Raw genomic sequence first — 21192 nt, forward strand, 5'->3', positions numbered from 1 at the left:
GCGGCGCGGGGCCCCTCGGCGGGCTCGACCGGGCTGTGCAGCGCGCATGTTGTGTCCCCGGCGCAGGCCATCCCGCCGCTGGAGTTCGCCTTCAAGGAGGAGCGCATCACGCTGGCCATCGTGAGTGCCGTCATCAGCCCCCCCATGGTGCCCAAGACCAGCATCTGCAAGGAGCTGAAGGTGTACCCGGCCGAGTGCAGGGGGCGCCGGAGCACCTACCGCGGCAAGCTGACTGTAAGTGCCCGCCTGCACCACGTGGCGCGCACCAGGCTGGGGAAGGGGCTTGGAGCGGCGGGCAGGGCAAGGAGCAGAAAGCAGAGCAGCAGGTCGAGGGAGGGGGAATCAGAGTGGTGTTCAGGGAGGTGCAAGGCTATTTTGTGGAACACCTGCCCAAAAAGGTTGCCCCCCCCATTATTTTAGATAGTACTTTTAAGGGTTAAAAACCATGCTGCTCCACAGTCTGGTACTGTAGTCACCAGCCAGTGGATCTTGATCCACCTGTAGATCTTGGAGCCTCTTGCAGTCAGTCAGAGGCTGGGGTGGGGGGCTGAGTGCCTGTGTGCATGCACCCCCACACCCCAGCCCAGCAGGTCAGTCCCTGTAGGAGGGAAGGGGCAGGGCTAGATCAAGGCCTGCGCTGTGAGGGACAGTGCCACAGAGGCAGGAGTAGGAGTAAGTTGAGTGAGGCCCTGGCCAGGTGGGACTTGCCTGCTGGGAAGGCATGCCCCCAAATCATTTTTTCTCCCTCTGCCTTGATCTGGCCCACCACCTTCCCTCCCCACAGACTTACCTGCTGGGCCAGGAGGAGAGGAGGGGTGGCAGTGGCACAGGGTAGATCTTGGGTTGTTTTTAAACACCAAAGGTAATCTCCAACTTAAAAAGTTCAGAGACCACTGGTCTAGTAGATTCTGTATTACTACTTGAATTAGTATGAACAAAGTGATGCTTTAGGTGTTTATGGTCCAGTGTTCCCTAAATCAGTGTTTCTCAGCTGGTGGGTTGCAACCCAAAAGTGGGTCGCAAGAATATCTGAAAATGTGAGGAAGTCTCAGAAAAAACCTGCAAAAGCACAGGTTTCCCCTTGCAAGCTGGCAGTGTTCCAGCCTACAAGCAGCTGCTTGGGACAGTTGGAGGCAGTTGGGTGCATTTGGATCTGTGCATGTGGATGCACATGGCTGGCATACAGCAAGGCAGGGTTGTGGGAGCAGCCCCAGCTGCTGGATGCAGGTAAATGTATGGGAAGCAAGGGATGGAAGTCCAGGGGACTGTCTGGAAAGTTGGGGAGGGAAGGCTGGGGGGGGGTAGGCATGTATGTCTGTGGGTGTGTGTTTGCCTGCTGGCACTGGGGACAGCACTGCAGCAGGGCACGGGGAGTGGGGGAAGAAGGCACCTGGCCCTTCAGTGGGAGGAGGAGGCAGGGACGCTCCTTCACAGCAGGAAGCTGTGTGGCTGGGCCAGCAGCACAGGGCTAATGCCCATACACGCAGGAGCCTGCACTTGCTGCTCACACTCTGGCCCAGGCGGGATGGGGGTAGCTGGGGACCCCCTCAGGCAGGGCTGGTGGGGCAGGGGACTGCAGATTGGGAGGGGAGTGAAGGGCAGCAGCATGGCCTGGGGGGACAGGGGGCTGTGGCTTGGGTGTGAGGGGCACTAGCTGGGCCAGGTGGGCAAGGGACTATAGGTCAGGCACCGGAAGGGCAAGGGTGGTATGGGTCTGGACAAGCCATCCATCTTGGCAAATGGGTCCCAGTACAAAAAAGGTTGAGAACCACTGCCCTAAATCATTAGCTCAAAAACATGCCTTAGGCCAGGCATTTTCAGGCTCTTTTCTGGTTCACTCTGGGATAAAGGTGAGGTATAGAGGAGGTACATCCATGAGAAGATCTTTCTCTTACAGAATTACAAAGTTAGGACTTCTGCCTTGTGGTACTGGAAGGCTGACCTTCCTGGTTTTCCAATAGTCTTGGCCCTTCTATACCTGGTGGGATCAGTGATCATTTGTATGCATAAATTGTACCATTTATGCGTATTTTATAAACAGGTGTGCAGAGCATTTCATGAAAAAATGAGGAGGCTCTCCATCTTTCTAACAGCATATGAGATATTTTCTTTGTAACCAACTTTTTATTTAAGGAGATTGAACATTAAATACATGTTGTTGTATTTTTGACTAGTGGTATCTGTTGTCAGCAGAATGCAGGAAAGCTCTTTTTCTTTTCTTTTTTTCCCTTGCCTAACTGCATTAAATTTATACCATCATCCCATGCATCCTACATTCTAGTCGGATCACTTCTTAATCTGTTTGTCTCTCTTGTAGCATAAAGTAGTTGTAGTTTATAGAGTTTCCCAGATGCATAATTTTTCTTCCCTAAAAACTTGCACATCTCTTTGCCTAACTGGAGTTTCACGTTGTTTCCACTTTATTGGCCTGTTATTTGTTCCTCTTGGTTGTGATATTAGTAATTTCTTGACCACAGCAGCAGTACACCAGTCTCTCTGGTATTAAGAACAAATAGTTTTTTTTGTTGTTGTTTGTGCAACTATTGTGAAGTGTTATACAACAGGGTACAGTCTACCATAACTGTAAGCAACACTCAGGCTGTATGAAGTTTGTTGGTGCGCACCCTGCCAGAGTAAAAACATGTTGGCAGATCAATACCCATATTTCAACTTTAATTCTTACAGCTGTTAATTTTAGTGTGCCCTTCCCAGCAAAGACTTGGGGCAGCTTACAGTAAGAAGACAGAATAATTTAAAAACAAGAAAGCAACAACAGGGCCAAAACAGCTCAGAAGAGAACTAGAAAATCAAGATAAGAGACTGTTCAGCACAACATTACATCCTAGTTTTGCTTGGTGAATGCTTGCCCAAATAGGATGTTCTTACAATGTTTCCAAAAAATATCCAGCTGTTCCATTCCCCTGCAGTAATACATGTTGTGTGCACATCAGGCTCTGTAGTTTGTATAAGGTGTTATAGCTAGCATAGTGTTTCTTTGTGAGAAATGTAACTTTGCTCATTGTTTCTATACTGAATGTGCAGTGTGTGCTCCCAGCTGGTCCTCTCAAGAGTGTGCACTGTTGCTTTGTTCTGACATGTTTGTGTTTTTACTCTATTAATAATTTGCTGCATTTCTTCTTAGGCTGACATCAGCTGGTCAGTGAATGGCATTCCAAAAGGGATTATTAAGCAGCCTCTGGGATATGTTCCAATTATGGTGAAGTCTAAACTTTGCAATTTGTATAATCTTCCTCCCAGAGCCTTGATTGAACATCACGAGGAAGAAGAGGTAAGTGGATTTTGATGAGTCTGGAAAAAATGTCTATAAGCAGTTTTTAAAGGGAATTAGTTTTGAGTTGGCTTAAAGGATTTCAGCTCATCTTTGTAGAAGTGATCTGGCACACTTTATGAGAATATGCTAGTGGTAAAAATTCCATCTTTTCCCTAACAGAATCAAATCCTGGCTTCAGAACTGCTTCAGGTCACTTGACCTTCAGAGCACATACAGTCCTCATCTCAGTAAGGCAAAATCACAGGTTGAGGCAAGCAAAACCCACTGTCGATGTGAAATTTTACTAGCTTAGTGTGCAGCAGCCTTGACAAGACATTGTTCCTCCCTTTCTGGAAACACAGGACAGCTTGTGTCCTTTTGTCTGCACTGTTAGTGTAGACCTCAGGAGCATGCACTTCATCTCTAGTTGCCATGTACACTCATGCCTCGTGGCTGAGGGTCATTCTTACAGTGAGGCTCTGGGCAAGCAAAGATTTGGAGAATAAGGGTTAGTGAAGGTGACTTATCTGTTGTTATTACTTTTGCATTACTTTGAGGGGTTGGTTCCCTTTTTGTGCTTACTGTTTTTCTTCTGCTCTGTCTAGTAATAGATAGAATATATGGCTACAGAATTACTCATTACAATCATTTATTTAAAATAATAACGTGATGCTTATTAACACCAACAAGTGGAAAGTGATGCACCTGGGGAGGAACAACCAGCACCATACCTACAGGTTGGGGAACTCCCTTCTTGTCAGTACAGAGGTGGAAAAGGATCTTGGAGTCATCATTGATGCCAAGATGAACATGGGCCGGCAGTGTGGGGATGCAGTCAGGGAGGCCAACCGCACCTTGTCATGCATCCACAGATGCATCTCGAGCGGGTCCAAGGAGGTGATACTCCCCCTCTATGTGGCACTGGTCCAGTTCTAGGTGCCGCACTTCAAGAGGGATGTCGACAGCATGGAGAGGGTCCAGAGGAGGGCCACTCTCATGATCAGGGGGCAGCAGGTCAGGCCCTACGGGGAGAGGCTACGGGACCTGAACCTGTTCAGCCTCCAGAAGAGAAAGTTGAGGGGGGATCTTGTGGCCTGTTACAAACTAGTTGGGGGACCAGCAGGCACTGGGGACGTCCCTGTTCCCCCAGGCACTGCCAGGAGTGACCAGGAATAACAGTCACAAGCTGGCAGAGAGTAGAGTTAGGCTAGATATCAGGAGACGCTACTTCACAGTCAGGGCGGCTAGGGTCTGGAACCAACTTCCAAGAGAAGTGGTGCTGACTCCTACCGTGGGGGTCTTTAAGACAAGGCTAGATGTACACCTTGCTGGGGTTGTTTGACCCTAGTACTTTTTCCTGCCATGGTAGAGGGTTGGACTAGATGATCTACTCGGGTCCTTTCTGACCTTACCAACTATGAAACTATGCTTGTAGTACAGTATAACCTCATCAATCCAGAATTATTATTTTGTCGCACTTTGCTTCTGTTTTATGTATAATTGGTTTGTGGAGTCAGTTTTTTAAATATTGTTTAGAGGTCCACCAATATATCAGTTGCCTATCAGACTGGCACCAATAAAAGGAGAAATTTATATTATTAGCTACTGGCTTTTTTGCTTGCTGTAGCCAATAATTTAGCTCCATGCCTGGAGCAGCCTGGTGAGCATAGTCTGATCCCTGCACCCTGCCACCAGCCCAAGCCCACAGCAGACTACAGGTCCCAGCAAGCAGTGGGAAGGGGGGACCGGGGAGTGGTCACAGAGTGCCACATTCAGCAACTGGGGAACTGTTACTGGGTCTTGCTGCTGTAGCCATTCTGCCATGACAGTGCTGTGTGCAACAAGAGCCTGAATCGTGAGGCTGCCACAAAAACATTGGGCTCCATATGGGTGAGATACAGTGCCATACAAGGGATATTCTGGTCCACCAGGCACTTTTGCAAATACAGCTTCTCCCCAGCAGCCACAGGAGCTCAGGTGTGTGGGGCCTGCCAGCACTGAGGCAGCAGTGTGCCCTGGGCCTCTGAACATGCCTGACACTGCTGTCCATATGAGGGTCCGCCCCATCTGCCTGGGACAGCAGCACGGGCTGCGTAGGGAGCAGGGGTGCGGATAGGAACCATGGGAATAAGGTCGTCATTGCTTTCCTCATTGAGGGTCAGAGCAGGCAGGAGGTGTGTGTGTGTTAAATACAAAACAAACAAAAAAAGATTTATTTATGTCAGTAGTTTAAAATGCCTTGCATTATTACTAAATAGCAGTTATTGGATTGGCATTAGCTGATATAGTTGGTTAATTGCTGGCTATTGGTATCGGCCAAGAAAATCTTTATTGGTGCAACGCTAATATTATTGTATTAATTTTAAACACACTTTCTTTCTTTTGCCAGGAGATGGGAGGCTATTTTATAATAAATGGTATAGAAAAAGTTATTAGACTGCTGATTGTGCCTAGGCGAAACTTTCCTATTGCAATGGTAAGGCCCAAATGGAAGAGCAGAGGCCCTGGTTATACACAGTATGGTAAGTATATTGATTTGCTATGCATTATATTTTTACAGAGAACAAAGAAATGCCTAATATGATCTCAAAGATGCAAATAGCCCCTGCTCTGAAGACTGTCTTACTTAGAAATGTGACAGTTCAGGGACTATAGTTCATGCTTTCCTCACTTAGCCCAAACAGTGTGTTCTATCTGGTGATGGATAATTTAGTCACTGTGACTATAGCAGGGACCAGCCCCCATTTGGCAAAGTATTTAAGCACATGCCTAACTTTAAATTCCTTAAATTGTATCAATGGGATCAGTGGGGCTACCCAAAATGTCTCCCTAAAGCAGGTAGAAGGCAACAAAGAATCTGGACCCTATCTTTCTTAATCCTTGACATCCACGAACATAAATGCCATACTGAGTCAGATCAGTTTTTCATCTTGCCTGGTATCCTGTGTCTGATGGGCAGTGTCCACTGGCTCCTTTGGACTAGTGAGGACCAGTGGGGGCACTGTCTGGTATGCTCTGCCTGGTGTCAGCTCTTGGCACACTAGTTATTAACCTTTGAGCCTCACTCTTGTCCCTGCTTTTTTTATCATTTGTCCCAAGGAACCACTCGTTGCCTTCTCAGTTGCCTCCCCTTTTAAGCCAGGCTAATAGTTTACCTGCTGGGCCTAGGACCACGATCCTGTGAGGCAACAAATAAGCCTATCTGACATGCAGTGTCTGCTGACTCCTTGGACTCATTTGAGGACCAGGGGGCACTGTCCAGTGGGGTCTGCTTGGCGTCACCCCTTGACACACTAGTTTTAAACCTCCAGTCATCATTCCTGTCCCTGCTAAGTCTATAATTGTCCCAAGCATTCAGTTGTTGCCTACCTAGTGGCCTTCTTCTCTAAGGGAGGCTTATAGTGTTTCCTTGTGAGCATTGGCCCAGGGTCTCTAGGCAACAAACAGGTCTGTCAGACAGTGGGAAAAATTGATTCTTTAGAGCAGGGATGGCCAACCTATGGTACATGCATCTCAAGTGTCATGGACAGCCTCTGTGTAGTATGCAGCAGATCAAGAAGGAAGCAGGATACACAGTGGCAGATGGGGCTGGGAAGGTACAAAGTTTAATTTGTGGCACACCTGCCTGAAAAGGTTATTGATCACTACTTTAGAAGAACACCATTGAACTAAGTAGTTCTAAAGTAATTTACCCCCTATTTATTACCCTCCCTGGCATTCCCTATCATTGGCTTAGATATGCTACAGGAAACATCTCCAGCTGTTTGTTTCATAGCAGTTACTAGATGTACTGTCAATGAATTTGTCTTTATAATATCTTCTCAAGCTGCCAGCAAGATTTTCTTAAAACTGAAAATTCATTTCAAATGGGATACTGAAAATTCAGTGAATAGCAATGACCCTCTAAAACTTGGTTTGTGTTTCACCTGATGACCTGCAAGCGAAAAGCACTGTCTCAGTAGAAAGCACTTACGATTTTGGAGGCATAAAATGCGCTATCCAAGAAAACCTAAATGCTATCCAGTGCAATTTAAGGGCAGTATTGAAAAGGGCAGTTGTAAATCTATTTGCCTTACCCATGCTTCTCTTTTTCTGACTAGTTTACACTGGACTTTGTGTTCATTTTGCCAGGTATATCTATGCATTGTGTCAGAGACGAGCACACTGCAATAAATATGAACCTTCACTATCTAGAAAATGGTACGGTCATGCTGAACTTCATTTTTCAGAAAGAGCTGTTCTTCTTACCTTTGGGATTTGCTCTGAAGGTAAATATCAGTCTGTTTGTATGTTCTGCAGTGAACAAAGAGGTAGTTTTACTACATAAACTATAGTAGTATTATCATTGCTTGGAAAAATGGTTTAGTAATTAGTTCCATGTAAAATATCCATTGAGTTGCACTTGCCGTCGTTGATTAGTAAGGACTGCAGTCTAAAACAACCTGTCTGTGTAGGTAGTATAACATTTAGATGCAGTATGTGCACATTTCTTTTCTTTTCTTCCCCCTTTTGGGGTGAGTGAGTGAGTGACAGGTCTTGCTCTGGGTAGGTCTGTTTTAGGTAACTGAAGGGTGGAGCGAAGCTAGGTAGCCTTATAAAAGGCAGCACTGATGGGAAGAGAGGGTTGAGCAGCAACCAAAGCAGTGACTGGTATAAGGAGATCAGGTGTAAGACTGCCTTGAAGAGGCTTTTCTCAGTGCTAGTAGCTTGGAGTGGCTGATTGCTGCTAAAGTGTTTACCTAGTGCCTGGTGTGTGTGTTGGGGGTCCCCTTACCTCCTGTGGTGTGTGATTTGCTTTCTTTTTTAATCTTCGTTTTTCTTTTCTTCTTTCTTTTCTAGAGTGATAGGGCTGGCTCTGGGTGGGACTGGTTTAGGTAATTGAGGGGTGGAGCTAAGATAGGCATCCTGATAAAAAGGCAGCCCCTAGGAAACTGTAGGAGCCGCAAATAGAGAAGGAGTTTGCCTAGGGAGGTCACCTTAGGAGGGAGGATGAGATTGCATGCGGGTGGGTAGGAGCATGAGCAAGGACCCTGGTATGGTTGCTTGGTGTGCAGGTTCTTGTGGTGTCTCTCTCTTTTTTTTCCTCTTCTTCCTCCCCTTTTCCCCTCTTTTTAAAGCTTACCATATAGGTGTGCTCCAAAGAGCAAAGGAAGCATAAATGGAGTCTGGGTCAGCTGTTGTGACCTGTGTAAGATGTGCTATATTTGTGTTCCTTCCAGACAGTCAGGAGTACTTGATCTGCACCAAGTGTAAGCAGGTGTCTGCCCTGGAGAAGAAGATTCACAGGTAGGCATACTGCAGTGGATCCAGGACCAGGAAGATTACTTGGACAAAAGTTACAAGAGGCTGGTACTGGAGGGGCCAAAGGGAAATGAGGAGAAGTGACAGCATGTAACTGCTCGAAGAGGGAGGGCCCCCAGAATTGAAGAGGAACAGACTGAAGTCAGCAACCACTTTCAGGCACTCTGCAGGGAAACTGCTAAGGAAGAGGCAGAGAAGAGGACATCTGCAGGCGTGAGCCAGAGTAAACAGCAGCCTAGAGAGCAGAAAGTGAAAGGCCTCAAGGACAGGGGCATTAGGACCACTGCACCAAGAAGGAAGAGAAGAATGGTGGGGTTGATGACTGCCTTCTGCAGGGGACAGAGACATCAATTTATCATCCAGGTTTGGAAGCCAGGGAGGTGTGCTGCCTGCCTGGAGCTCAGATTCAGGACGTCAGAGTCTGCCAAAGCTCAGCCATCCTTTGGACCACTACCCCTTCCTTCTTGTCCACATAGGTATCAACAGTACTACCAAAAATTACACCATATCAGAGGTGACTGTGATGCTCTTGGCAGGAAGATTTAAGGAGCTTGGAGAACAAGTGGTGTTCTCATCGATCCTTCCCATGGAAGGCAGGGGTCCAGACACTGTCATATCCTGGAAGTGAACATGTGGCTAAGATGATGGTATCTTGGGAAGAAGGCTGCTATCAGGAGATGGGATCCATCTGACAAGAATGCGGAAGAGTATCTTTGAGTGTTGTCTGGCCAATCTAGTAAGGGGGGCTTTAACTTAGGTTTCATGGGGGTTGGTGATCAAGACCCTCCAGCATCGGCACATGTGGTCCAGAGGGGAAAAAACTCAAAGAAGCAACTCAATTCTGAGAGAGCCAGAGAAATACAAGACTGCAGCAAGTGGCACAAAAAAAGAAGCAAGAATGTCAAAATGCAAAATACATCTGATACATGTATACAAATACAAGAAGTATGGGAAATAAACAAGATAAGTTGGAAGCTATAGCTGTGAAAGAAACTAACCTGATGGGCATCGCTGAGACCTGGTGGAACAGGTCTTATGACTGGAATGTGGACATGAAAAGGTGGTGTTGTTGACTTGTATGTAAAAAACATATACACTTGTTCTCTGGTTCAGGAGAAGGAAGACAGCAAACGCAGAAGGCACTTGGGTGAAGATAAAAGGTGAAAGACATGGCACTGATATAATGGTGGGGATTCATTACAGGCCACTTGATCAGGAAGAAGAGGGGGATGAAGCACTATTCAAGAGCTTCATTCACCTCTACAAATCTATCCAAAAATGATGGGATAGTACTAATGGGAGACTTTGATTTTCCATAAAATGTCATGCCAGTTCCTAACTGGTGTGGAACACAACTTTCTCTTCCAGAAAGTGGAGGACACTACTAGGGGATCAACTAAGTTGGATCTTGTTCTGACCAACAGGAAAAAACTGGTGGAGGATGTGAAAGTGATGGGTAACTTAAGAGGAAGCAATCACAGTGTGCTAGAATTCCAGATCCTGAGACTGGGAAAGGATGAGGTCAGCTAAATTAGGATGCTAAATTTAAAAAAGGCAGTTTTTGCCCACTCAAGGAGCTAATAGGCATGGTATCATAGGAGGATAGATTGAAAGATAATGGTGCCTGGGAACTTCTAAAGCACACAGTATTTGGAAGTCTAACAAGAAACTGTCCTGACACGATGGAAGCACAAGAAGAATGACAAGAGACCAATGTGGCTGTGCAAGGAGCTTCTAAAATGCCTCAAGTACAAAAGGGCGATGGAAAAATGGTCAAGTCACCAAGGATGCACACTAGGAAATAGCAAGAATCTGCAGCAACAGAATCAGAAGGGCAAAGATAAAGAATGAGCTGCACTTGGCAAAGGAGGTTAAGGACCACAAGAAGAGGTTCTATAAGTATGTGGGCCAGAAAAGAAGAACCAAAGAAGCTGTGGGAGATGGGCCAAGTACCAGAGGTCTGGAAAAGAGCCAGCATAGTGCCTCTCTTTAAAAAAGGCAAGATGGAGGACCTAGGGAACTACAGATTGGTTAGGAAAGTTACTGGAACATATCCTAAGGCCAGCAAGCATCTGGAAGAGGGATTGCAAGCAGCTAGCATGGATTTATGAAAAAACAAATCATGTCAAACCTCATCTCCTTCTTTGACAAAGTAACTAGTTAAGTGGATGTAGGGGATCTTGTTAATATAGTGTATCTGGAGTTCAGTAAAGCTTTTAACAAGGTCCTACATGACCTTCTCATAAAGAATTTGGAGAAATATGAACTAGATAAAACTGCTACAAGGTGGATAGATAACTAGCTCAATATTCACAAGCAAAGGGTTATTAGTAATGGGTCCATGTCAGAATGGCAGGAGATTTTGAATACAGGGGTCTGGCCTTGGCCCAGTGCTGCTCATAGTATTTTTGTTTTATGATTTGGATACTGGTATAGAAAGTTTCTTGAGCAAGTTTGGAGACAAAACAAAACTGCAAAGCATTGGGAACGTGTTGGAGGATGTGAGCACAATTTAGAAGAATTTTGACAGATTGGAAAGCTGGACTAGAGCCAGCAGGATGAAGTTCAATGCAGACAATTGTAAGATCCTACACCTCAGAAGGAATAATCAAAAACATAAATATAAAATGGGTGACACCTGGCTGCATGAGGTAATAGTGCCTCTCTACTCAGCACTGGTTAGGCCTCATCTGGAGTGCTGTGTACAGTTCTTGGTTCCACCTTTTCAAAAGGATGTGAAGAAGTTAGAGGGGGTCTAGGGGTGGGCAGCAAAGATGATCAAGGGTTTGGAAGGCGAGTCGTGAGGAGAGGCTGAAGGAGCTAAGCATGTGGAAAAGGCAAGTTAGAGGGGATGTGATAGCTGCCTTCAAATACTTGAAGGGCTGCCATAAAAAGAGAAAACACGTTTTTTCTCTTGCCGCAGAGAGGACATGAGCCAATGTCTTGAAGTTGCAGCAAAGAATTTAGATTTGGATATCCAGAATAGTAAGGCAGTGTAGGGAAGTTGTAGATTCTTCATCATTGGGGATATTGAAGAAGAGGTTGGATAGCCACTGGTCAGGGACAACCTAGGTGTAGCTATTCCTATTTTCTACCATGGGTATCCTCCCCCAACCCCTGCTTTTCTGCTGTGTCAGGGTGATTTTAAGCCTCCCCAGAGCTGTTGGCTACAGCTAAGGCTGGGAACTTCAACTGGGGTGTGCTGATTCTCCTGCTAGGAGCAAAGCTGGAGGTTCCGGGCTAGAGCCTGTTGCCCCTTTGCTCGGGGTTAGACCAATTGCCATATTTGGGGTCAGGAAGGAATTTTACCCCAGTCAGATTGGTATGGACTGTGGGAGTTTTTGCTTTCCTCTGCAGTGGAAAGCTTGGCCCTCTGCCCAGGCTCTCGAGTGTATATTGACAACATTTTATAGAAGCAGGACAATAGCTGCTGTGGTTCCCCTGCTTTACCTGTGCAGGTGAGAGTGTTATGTTGTGTCAGGGTTGAAGGTAGTCTTATGTAGACTTTAAATTATGGTTGTATGGGATTGTTTGGATAGAGGTGATCCTGCCTCAGACAGGGGGTTGGATTAGATGACCTCTGGAGATTCTTTACAGCCTAACTTCTCTATGACTCTGTGACTAAGAGTTTGCGTAAGATTTACATCCCTTTTGCCTGTTAGGAGAGAAGGAGGGTTGTTGGTAAACTCTGACATTGAAGTAAAGCTAGAACTTTGTCCTTATAAATGTATTTTTTTAAAACAAACTGAAAGGTTGTGCAGAAAAAATTAAGGACAATATTGGCAGAATGTTTGTAGTCTATCATTCATTCTAATCAGGTCTGTTGAAAATTGAGTATAAGAACAGATTTTTACTTTTAAAAATAAATAAATAAAACCTAAATGCTGTTTTTGCCAGCTCTTCCCAAGTAAATAATTTTCAAAGTGGAAAGTGGATGCATAAATGTGTCCCATCTTTAAAAAAGAGAAAATCTAAAGATGTTCAGTATTACATGGAATGCAAAGATCATTGACAAGCTTTGCCCTATAGGGATTAATATCTAAATGTTCTATTTGGAAATTCCAACAAGTGTAACAGTGATACCCTGATTGCTCACCACCCTTATGAAAGGGCTCTTGGGGGCTGTAGGATCTGGCTGTCCTTAAAACCTTCCTGTTTGGCTGTCTCAGATTTTACATGCACTGCTGGGCTGTTTTCTGGGAGAATTGTGTGTTCCCCAGTGATGATTTGGAAGGAGGAGGGGAGAGGTTGGGAGCTGAGCAGATGTACACACTAACTGATTGCTTAACCATCAGTGATTAGGCAAGACCAGACCCTTCAAGAAACTTAGCAAGTATTTTCTTTTATTAAAAATCCAAAGATCTGATTATCCTGGTGGAAAAGTAATTTAAGTTCAAAAGACTGTGCATCCAGATATGCTGTCATAGACCTAAGTAGTCACAATAATCTAATCATTTTGACCTAGCAGTTTGCTACACTTTTTAATCTTTTTCCTTTCTCTCTTCCAGGCATTAGTTGGTTTCTCAGATTTCCAGATTTTTCAGGAGCTGATTAAAGGTCGAGAAGGCAACTCCTTCTATGAGAGCTGCATTTCTCAGATGCTGAGAATGGTGATGGAAGAAGGCTGTATCACACAGAAACAGGTCCTCAGCTATCTGGGGAAATGCTTCAGAGTAAAACTTAACCTTCCTGAGTGGTATTCAAATGAACAGGCTGCAGAATTTCTTTTGAGGTATGTATTCATGCAGGAGCATTTCACTGAATGATTGAGCTACAGAAAGGACTAATTACAACAGAAGTATCCACAACACGTGGGCATGATTTCTGAGGCTAGCTCTATCTTTGTGCACATGAAAGCGAAGGCACAAAGTGCCTGATTGGAGTCCCTGTCTTTCTCAGTTTGGGCATTATAACTTTTCAAAAGAATTTCCTTGCAAATGTTTGGCTATGACCAATTTGGTTATAAAAATCCATACAGGCTTAAGTATAGAGCACCATACAATGGAAACTGTGTGCATACCAGTCCTATAAATGCTACGGCTATAAAAGGTCAATAGTTGCTAGAGATCATAGTACTTGCTTTTGGGAAAGTAAATGTTTTAGATGCTGCTCTGGCAAACTAGGAATGCTATTCTTTTAGGTCCACATGAAACAGTATTGAAAACCAACATTTGGAGCAGTCTGATAGCGGAGGAGGTTAGATTTAATGTTGCTTAGCAGTAGCAGTTCCAGAGTGTGTGTATGGGTGTGTTCTTGTATTTACCATTTATTTGTGGATAGAGTTAATGGTGTGTCTAAATAAATAACTAGAGGTGCACCAATACATCAGTGCCATATCATATTGGCACTGATAAAAGAAAAATTAACATCATCAGTAGTTGGCTTTTTTTGGCTGATGTGGCCAATAATGTCCCCAGTTTTAAATGCTTCCTGCCTGTGTGCAGCAACAGCGTAGCATGCAGGTGACCAGGAGCACCGCCTGGCAGTGTGGAGAGCAGCATATGGCTGGTAAGTCAGTTGTGGGGAAAGGGACGAGGGGGGGAAAAAGGGGCATGAGGGAGGGCAGACTGAGGACCCTATGGTGAGGGAGGGAGTGGGGCCGGGGCAGGACGGGGCATGGGACAGCTGTGGCTCATCTGGGTGAGCAACTCCCACCACTGAACACACCCCAGGAGGGCACAAGGGCGTGTGCCACCCAGATCTGTGCACTGGGCAGGCTGCCACTGGGCTGGGGTCAGGGGCAGTGCCCAGGTTTTCTCAGCGAGGGTTGGGGCTGCACTCAGGGTGGGCAGCAGTTGTGCTAGGGGGGGAGCTATGGGGGCAGGGGGTTGCAGCCACCCCAAAATTCACTGTTGCCCCTCTCCCAGCACCGCCACCACCCACCATGAGCACAGCCTGTTTCAGCCTCCCTGCTGGGTGCCTCTGGCCCACAGCAGCAGTCTGCCCTCGCCCCATGCACAGATCCAGGGGCACGGGCCCCCGTGCCCTCCCAGGGGGTGTGCAGCGGCGGGAGCTGCTTCCTACTCTCTGCCCCCAGTACAGGCCGTGGCTCTGTCCCACACCCCACCTTGTCCTGGCTGGGCAGTGCCTGCCTCAGCCCCAGCGCCTATCCCTGCCCCAGTCCCTCCCTCACTGTGGGGGGCCTTGCCCTGCTCTAAGCCCTTCCTTCCCCCACAATGGATTTACCAGCCTCCATGCTGCCAGGCCACATATTGGCAATCGGATCGATATTGCCTGATATGACTTGTTAAAAATCGGCCATCGGTATTGGCCCAAAAAATCTCTATCAGTGCAACCCTGTAAATCACACCACAAGTTGTATGAGGTCCATGTACAAAATTCAGGTATTGTGTGGACCTGACTCATTAGTCCATGGCTACAGTAGGGTTTGTAGTGTTGTTGTAGCCATGATGGTCCAGGAAGAATCTGAGAAGCAAGGGGTTTTTTGATTTCTTCTATTGGACCAACTGGGAGAGCATGTGCCATGCCTGAAAACTTGTCCAGCAGTTCTCCCCAAATATACAGTTGATCCAATAAAAGATAACACAGAAAAGCCTTGCCTCTATAGCAACATTAGTTTTGTACGTATAAACAGTGAACTGAGTTTAAAAATTAACAAACCCAGAGCCTCTTTATCTGAGTAGGGGAATTGATGGCAGCAGTACAGGTTCCCCTGCTAAAGTGCTTCAGTTTTGTCCTGGAGAATGGTGCATCTTAGCAGTCAGAGGTAAGTTACCAAATCCACTGAGTTGGTAACTATGTGGAAAACTGTCAACCAGTTTAGGTTTTTAGTTAATGCCTCGAATTTGATAGACAGCTATTTTAGTTTTAGCTTAGAAAATGGATTGTGTTAGAAATGTAATCAAGTATTCCTTTCTTTTCTGTTCTGCAGTCAATGCATCTGCATACACTTAAAAACCAAAGTTGACAAGTTCTATTTACTTTGTCTTATGACCCGCAAGCTGTTTGCTTTTGCTAAAGAAGAATGCATGGAGGAGAATCCAGACAGCCTCATGAATCAGGAGGTGATCACACCTGGACAGCTTTACCTCATGTTCCTAAAGGTAAGACCTTAAGAGAGTGTGAGAATTGGTAGGATCAATAAACATGTTGAAGTCAGAGTGTATTTCTATGGTATGGTGGATTTCCTCCTGCGACTGAAAAGGCAGATGAATCTCTGGTATATTATGGTGAGTGCCAAGCTCTATCTCCATTTGAAATGGGACTGATTATGCTTGTGTGAAGGACTGATGTACAGGGAGAAATCTCTCCCTCCATCATAAGTGGAATGAATGCGTGTGTGTGAGGAGGGTGTTGGTTGTAGCCATGTTGGTCTAAGGACATAGGCAGACAAGGTTCCTTGGGTAAATGTGATATCTTTTATTAAACCAACTAAATATTTATTTGGTCTAATAAATATTTAGTTGGCCTAATAAAATATATCATGTTTACCTAAAGAACCGTGTGTGTGTATGTGTGCGCGCGCATACACAAGTGGACAAATAGTATCCTCCTAATGATACTAACACAGGATTCTCATCCCTCCATCAGCTGCCCAACCCTAAGCTGATGCAGCTTCCTGGATTGGCACATGTTGGAAGTTTTCCATTCAAGCCAGTTCACGCTTAAACTCCAACTTCACTATTGCATTATTTCGGAACCACCTTGTGCCAAGCTTACAGGAGTCTTTTATGGGTACCTCAAGGACTGCCTGCAGATATGCTTGGCTCTTGAAATGCTTAAGACACATCTCTCTAGCAGATTTCACACTTATTCATCACGTGAGGCTCTTGAAGTATAGACTGTCTACATGACCATAGCATGGAGCATCTGTCTGTTGGGGTCCATGCAATGAAGCTAGAGGACTTCACTTCCATCTTCCTTCAAAACCATCTCTAGAAAGGAAGGCAAACTTCTTTGTCCACTAAATCTTCATGGAAGAATCTCAAAGCCTCAAGAAAGCTTGGACTATGAGGGGCCATTCCCCAGAGGATCTTTAGCTTTCTGAGTATTGCAAAGCTGACCCAACAAGCACAGCTTGAGAGAGAACTTGCATCAGGGTTTCAGGAAAACACAGCAAAGTATGCCACAGCAGGTAACAGGGCACCAGAGCCCCAATCATGGGGTTCTCAGAGCAAGCACCGAGGGGATACCTTGGTGTCTGAGCCTAGGGGAATTTTTCTGCTTGGTGCAGTGCTTTCTGTCAAGATTCAAACAAACCAAAACACCAGGAATGGGTGCAGGAAGTATCAGAATTGAGTTTCACAGCATCAGAATTGAGGCAAAACTTGCTTCTTAAAAACCTGTTAAGGTACTCAGGAAGGCTTAGAAATCTCCACAAGAATACATATTGAGCTGGTCCGCAGGGATCACCTTTCTCCAGCATGGTAGAGGGAAAACGGGCCTTGTATAAATAGAAGCAGTACTAGGGAGCTTCATCTGTGGCACAGGATGTTCACTGGGGCTATGGCTTAGGACAGGGGTGCCAAACCCTGTGGTCTCCAGGCCAGATCCAGTCTATTGAGCTGTTCCCTCAAGTCCGTGGAGCGCTCGGAAAGTCAGGGAATGCCAGGAGGAGGACGGGGATGACTTGCCTCAGAGTCTGTGGCTATGAGGCCCCGTTGGGTGTGGATATTGGCAGCAGGAGGGCAAGCAAGGGTTGTACTGACACAACTCCACTTGGCCTTCTGCTGCCATATCTGGATCTAGCCTGCAAGGAGTCCTGCCATCCAGACTTGGGGTGGGGGAGCAGGATGAGTTTGACACCCCTGGCTTAGGATGTTCTGTTCTGTCCAGGCTGATGACCAGGAAACCAAGAGTAAACAGCTTGTGTGGGGAGGTCTTTAAAGAAGTAGAATTACAAGTAAATAACTCTCCTTAGTGAAAAAAAAGTCTGAAGAATATACTAGGAGTGAAGCTAGAGGGAAGACTTAAATACTTTGTTCTTATTTCAGCTTGTTTTTTTACTGTACAGCATTCTGGGAACAACCCCTATATTTAAATTGCCTGACAGCTTTTAAGGATCTTGCAGTCTGTCTAATTTTAGAGTTGTTTATCATCATTTCCTTAAATCTCCTTACCATTTTGAATTGCTGCCTGTCACAGTGGTGCATTGCGTAGCCATCATGAGTCTGTTTTAAGAACCTGTGGTCAAACAGCACCAAAGTTCTTACTTGAATCTAGGTAAGGCTGGCTGTTCTTGTCCTGTGTGTTCAGTGATATCTGAGCTGAAATGCTTTAAGCCAGTACTGTGACTTTTTTTTGCAGGCAGTGGAAGCTATAGGTGTATTTGCCCAATACTTATAACAGCTGAGGATGGCAAAGTGTAGCCGCCAGTGCTTATTGAAAGGGCTGTACTTTCCCTCACCACCCTCTCTGCTACGCTCAATTTCCTGAACCAGAAGTAGTAAAAGCTGTGTTGATGTGGCACTCTACAAGGACCAATAAACACCACTAAGAATAAAGGTAGTTGACCCACTAACAACAATGACCTCCAGCAGGTCCCACTGCTTCAAGCTGAGGAGGTAGCACAGGTCACCATAACACAACACTGCCTTGCACTGTATAGATGTGAGCTCTACTCTTCGTTTCCACTACCTAGGCCAGTGATTTTCAACCAGGGTGTCATGAGATCCTTTTAAGGGTGCCATGAGTGGCCTCACACTATTAGCACTGTTCAGCTTGCAAACACCTATATGTGATGCACTAGGTAAACCCAGAAATTTCAAACAGGAATCCATGGTGTCAAAAACATTATGACCTATTGTGGTCTTTCTGAGTTCTTTGTGACAGAAGAGTTGCACTATTATTTTTCTGTAGTTGAAAAATAAGTGAAAACTAAGACTGGAATTTTACAAGATGTGCCTTGCGTCTAGGAGCTTTGAAACTAAAAGGGCAAGGACCACTGCTCTAGGCACTCATTTCAGCACAAATATTAACGGTAACTGTAGTTTCACTGAAGATACAAAAAAGGTTAGGTTTTATTTTACTTCATTATGTTTAAGGTGATTTCTAAAGCCTTTTAGAGAGCAGTTTAGTTATGAGACAAACCAACAGTGGCTATTGCATTTGTGATTATTTTAGAGTGTTTGGTGTTGTGGACTAAGAGGTGTAAGTTGTAGGAGATGATGTAGGCATTCACCTTTGCACGTGCCAGGAGAAATTTCTGAAAATACTTAAACACCAGGATTTTTGTGAGCAATACCTTTTATTAGACCAGCTGTATGGTTGGAATAAAGTTAGACAAGCTTTCAAATGCAAGGCACTCATACTTAGGACATCTGATATCCTAGAAATTAAAGATTGGATCATTTTTCCACCTCCAAAGATGGAGTACTTTTTTTTTTTCCTGCCAATGAAGAAGGCTCTCTCCAGTGTTAGTCTGCACATTCTAGGTTGTAAATGTCAGAGGTGTTTTCATACTTTTACTTTCTTAGCTTAATTTTTACATCTTTTATTTTTGCTCCATAGGAGAGGATGGAAGCATGGTTGCTTTCTATTAAATTTGCCTTAAACAAGAGAGCTCAGAAGACCAATGTAACTGTAAATTCAGAAAATTTGATGAAGATATTCAGTATGGGAATAGATGTAACAAGGCCATTTGAGTATCTCCTTGCTACTGGTAACCTACGATCTAAAACAGGTAAATCTTAAGATAAGGAAATCTTTTCAGAAATAGAGTGAAATGTGGTACAGTTTTAGCTCTCCACAGAGAAATTCTGATGGAAACAATGACTTTTCTGACAAATGTTATTTTACATACCTTCTCAACTGAAAGTTCCTGCAAAATCAGTTGAATTCATTAAGTTCAGAATGACAGGAAAGGTGCTTTTTTGTTTGTTTGTTTTTAACAAGACTATTTATTTTTTTCCTCAAACTTTGTATTGTATATATGCTACAGTCATATTTTTTTTAAATTTTTGGGTGCTAGCTGTAAAATTTTTATTTTTTTTATGTATGTATGTATGTATGTTTGTATGTATGTATAAATAAAATATTAACTTTAGTATAACTGTGCTAAAAAGAAGCAGCACTAAGTGCTTTTAAACTGTCCATCACAAGATGTAAAGGTGCTAACTATTTTTTGTTTGTACTGCCTGAACATTGTATGTCAGCTGCTACCTGGAAGCAGTACTTCACATGGATGGTTCATTTCAGTGCTCACTGAGTCCATGCTGCCTGTGTTGAGCTAGCAAGTATTAAATGCTGTTTTGTCTTATAAGAATTGGAGTGAGGCTTTAGAGGCCAGAAAATTTCTAGATGAAGCAAAACTTCAATATGAATAATGGAACAAATGTTCATATCTTTTTGAAAAGAAAATTGTCAGTTTGGAAATCATTCATTCTTTCCAGATATATTGCTGAACAGATAGATGGGATTTAGTGTTACCAGTTTGACCTGAATTTGATCTAATGTCGTAGGGCAGAGCTGTCCAACTTGTGACCAGCGAGAAGCCGTACGTGGTCTGTAGGACACTGAACTGCACACCACAGGGCTGCACATGCCCCAGCACCTGTCTTCCCGCCCTCCTTGCTGCATACAGATTGCAGCTCCCTCTGGATGTCATGTTGGCAGGGCAGACAGCCCTGTCCCTCCTGCTCCCATGCATGGAGCAGTGACACCTTTTCTTGTAGCCATTTGTGCTATGCTGTACTGTATCCAGGGACATGAAACAAAAACTGGAGAGGCAGAGAGAGCCTGGAGCCCTCAGCTAACAAGAGCCTGCAGGTCTCATGCCTAACCCCTTTGTGGGCCACAGGTTCCCAGTTGGACAGTCCTGATCTATAGTGTAAATGTTCTGTAGCCTTTTTCCAGTTCACTAAACAGCCCAAATGTAGGTATGCCTTTTAGCTAAGACCCTTCTCTGAATCTTTTAGTATTCTGTCCATGAGCACAGTGAAGCTGATGGTTGAAATTATACTATATAGACGTACCTCGTCAAGAGCTGGATCAGTGAACATGAAAACTGGATTTTTTGTGTGTTTTTTTTTGTTGTTTTTTTTTTCCTTTCTTTTTAAAGGTCTAGGCCTGCTACAAGATTCAGGTCTGTGCGTTGTAGCAGACAAACTGAATTTTATTCGCTACCTCTCCCACTTCCGCTGCGTACATAGAGGTGCTGCATTTGCCAAGATGAGAACTACCACGGTGCGCAAACTGCTGCCAGAGTCCTGGGGATTCCTGTGCCCTGTGCACACACCTGATGGAGAGCCCTGCGGCCTGATGAACCATATGACAGCTGTCTGTGAAATAGTGACACAGTCAGCCTCTACACTGTCCCTGCCACCTTTGCTGTGCTCTTTGGGTAGGTTTTATTGAATTAACACTAAGAGAATTTATTATTTAAGAAAAGATGCATAGTCTTCTGTTGTAGACCTCACAAATCTGTCTCTGCAGGAATACGCATCTTAAATGTCTTTTGTTATATAGCATTGAAAGAAAAGCACTGTAACATCTGAACCCATGGGTGTGGACTGACATAATTTCCAAGCTTAACAGACTTGGAAGTGTTTCAAAAAATAGTGTTTCAGCTGCTGAATTTCATAGATTTCATAGACATTAGGGCTGGAAGGGACCTCGGGAGATCATCGAGTCCAGCCCCCTGCCCAAAGGGCAGGAAGTCA

At 44.8% G+C, this 21192-nt stretch overlaps 1 protein-coding gene across 1 annotated transcript in view; it reads left to right on the forward strand.

Annotated features, from left to right (window-relative positions):
- The first annotated feature begins 39 nt into the window (after positions 1-39).
- POLR1B (RNA polymerase I subunit B) overlaps positions 40-21192 on the forward strand; it is a 32575-nt gene continuing 11422 nt past the window's right edge. The window contains exons 1-8 of the mRNA XM_019548977.1: positions 40-234; positions 3143-3289; positions 5661-5793; positions 7403-7539; positions 13081-13304; positions 15465-15636; positions 19043-19214; positions 20592-20873. Coding sequence (XP_019404522.1) covers positions 145-234; positions 3143-3289; positions 5661-5793; positions 7403-7539; positions 13081-13304; positions 15465-15636; positions 19043-19214; positions 20592-20873 — 1357 coding nt within the window. The 5' untranslated portion in view covers positions 40-144. The remainder of the gene's footprint in view (positions 235-3142; positions 3290-5660; positions 5794-7402; positions 7540-13080; positions 13305-15464; positions 15637-19042; positions 19215-20591; positions 20874-21192) is intronic.

This window comes from Crocodylus porosus, unplaced genomic scaffold (genome assembly GCF_001723895.1).
Source record: "Crocodylus porosus isolate Cpor-Errol unplaced genomic scaffold, CroPor_comp1, whole genome shotgun sequence".
NCBI classification, from domain to species: domain Eukaryota; kingdom Metazoa; phylum Chordata; order Crocodylia; family Crocodylidae; genus Crocodylus; species Crocodylus porosus.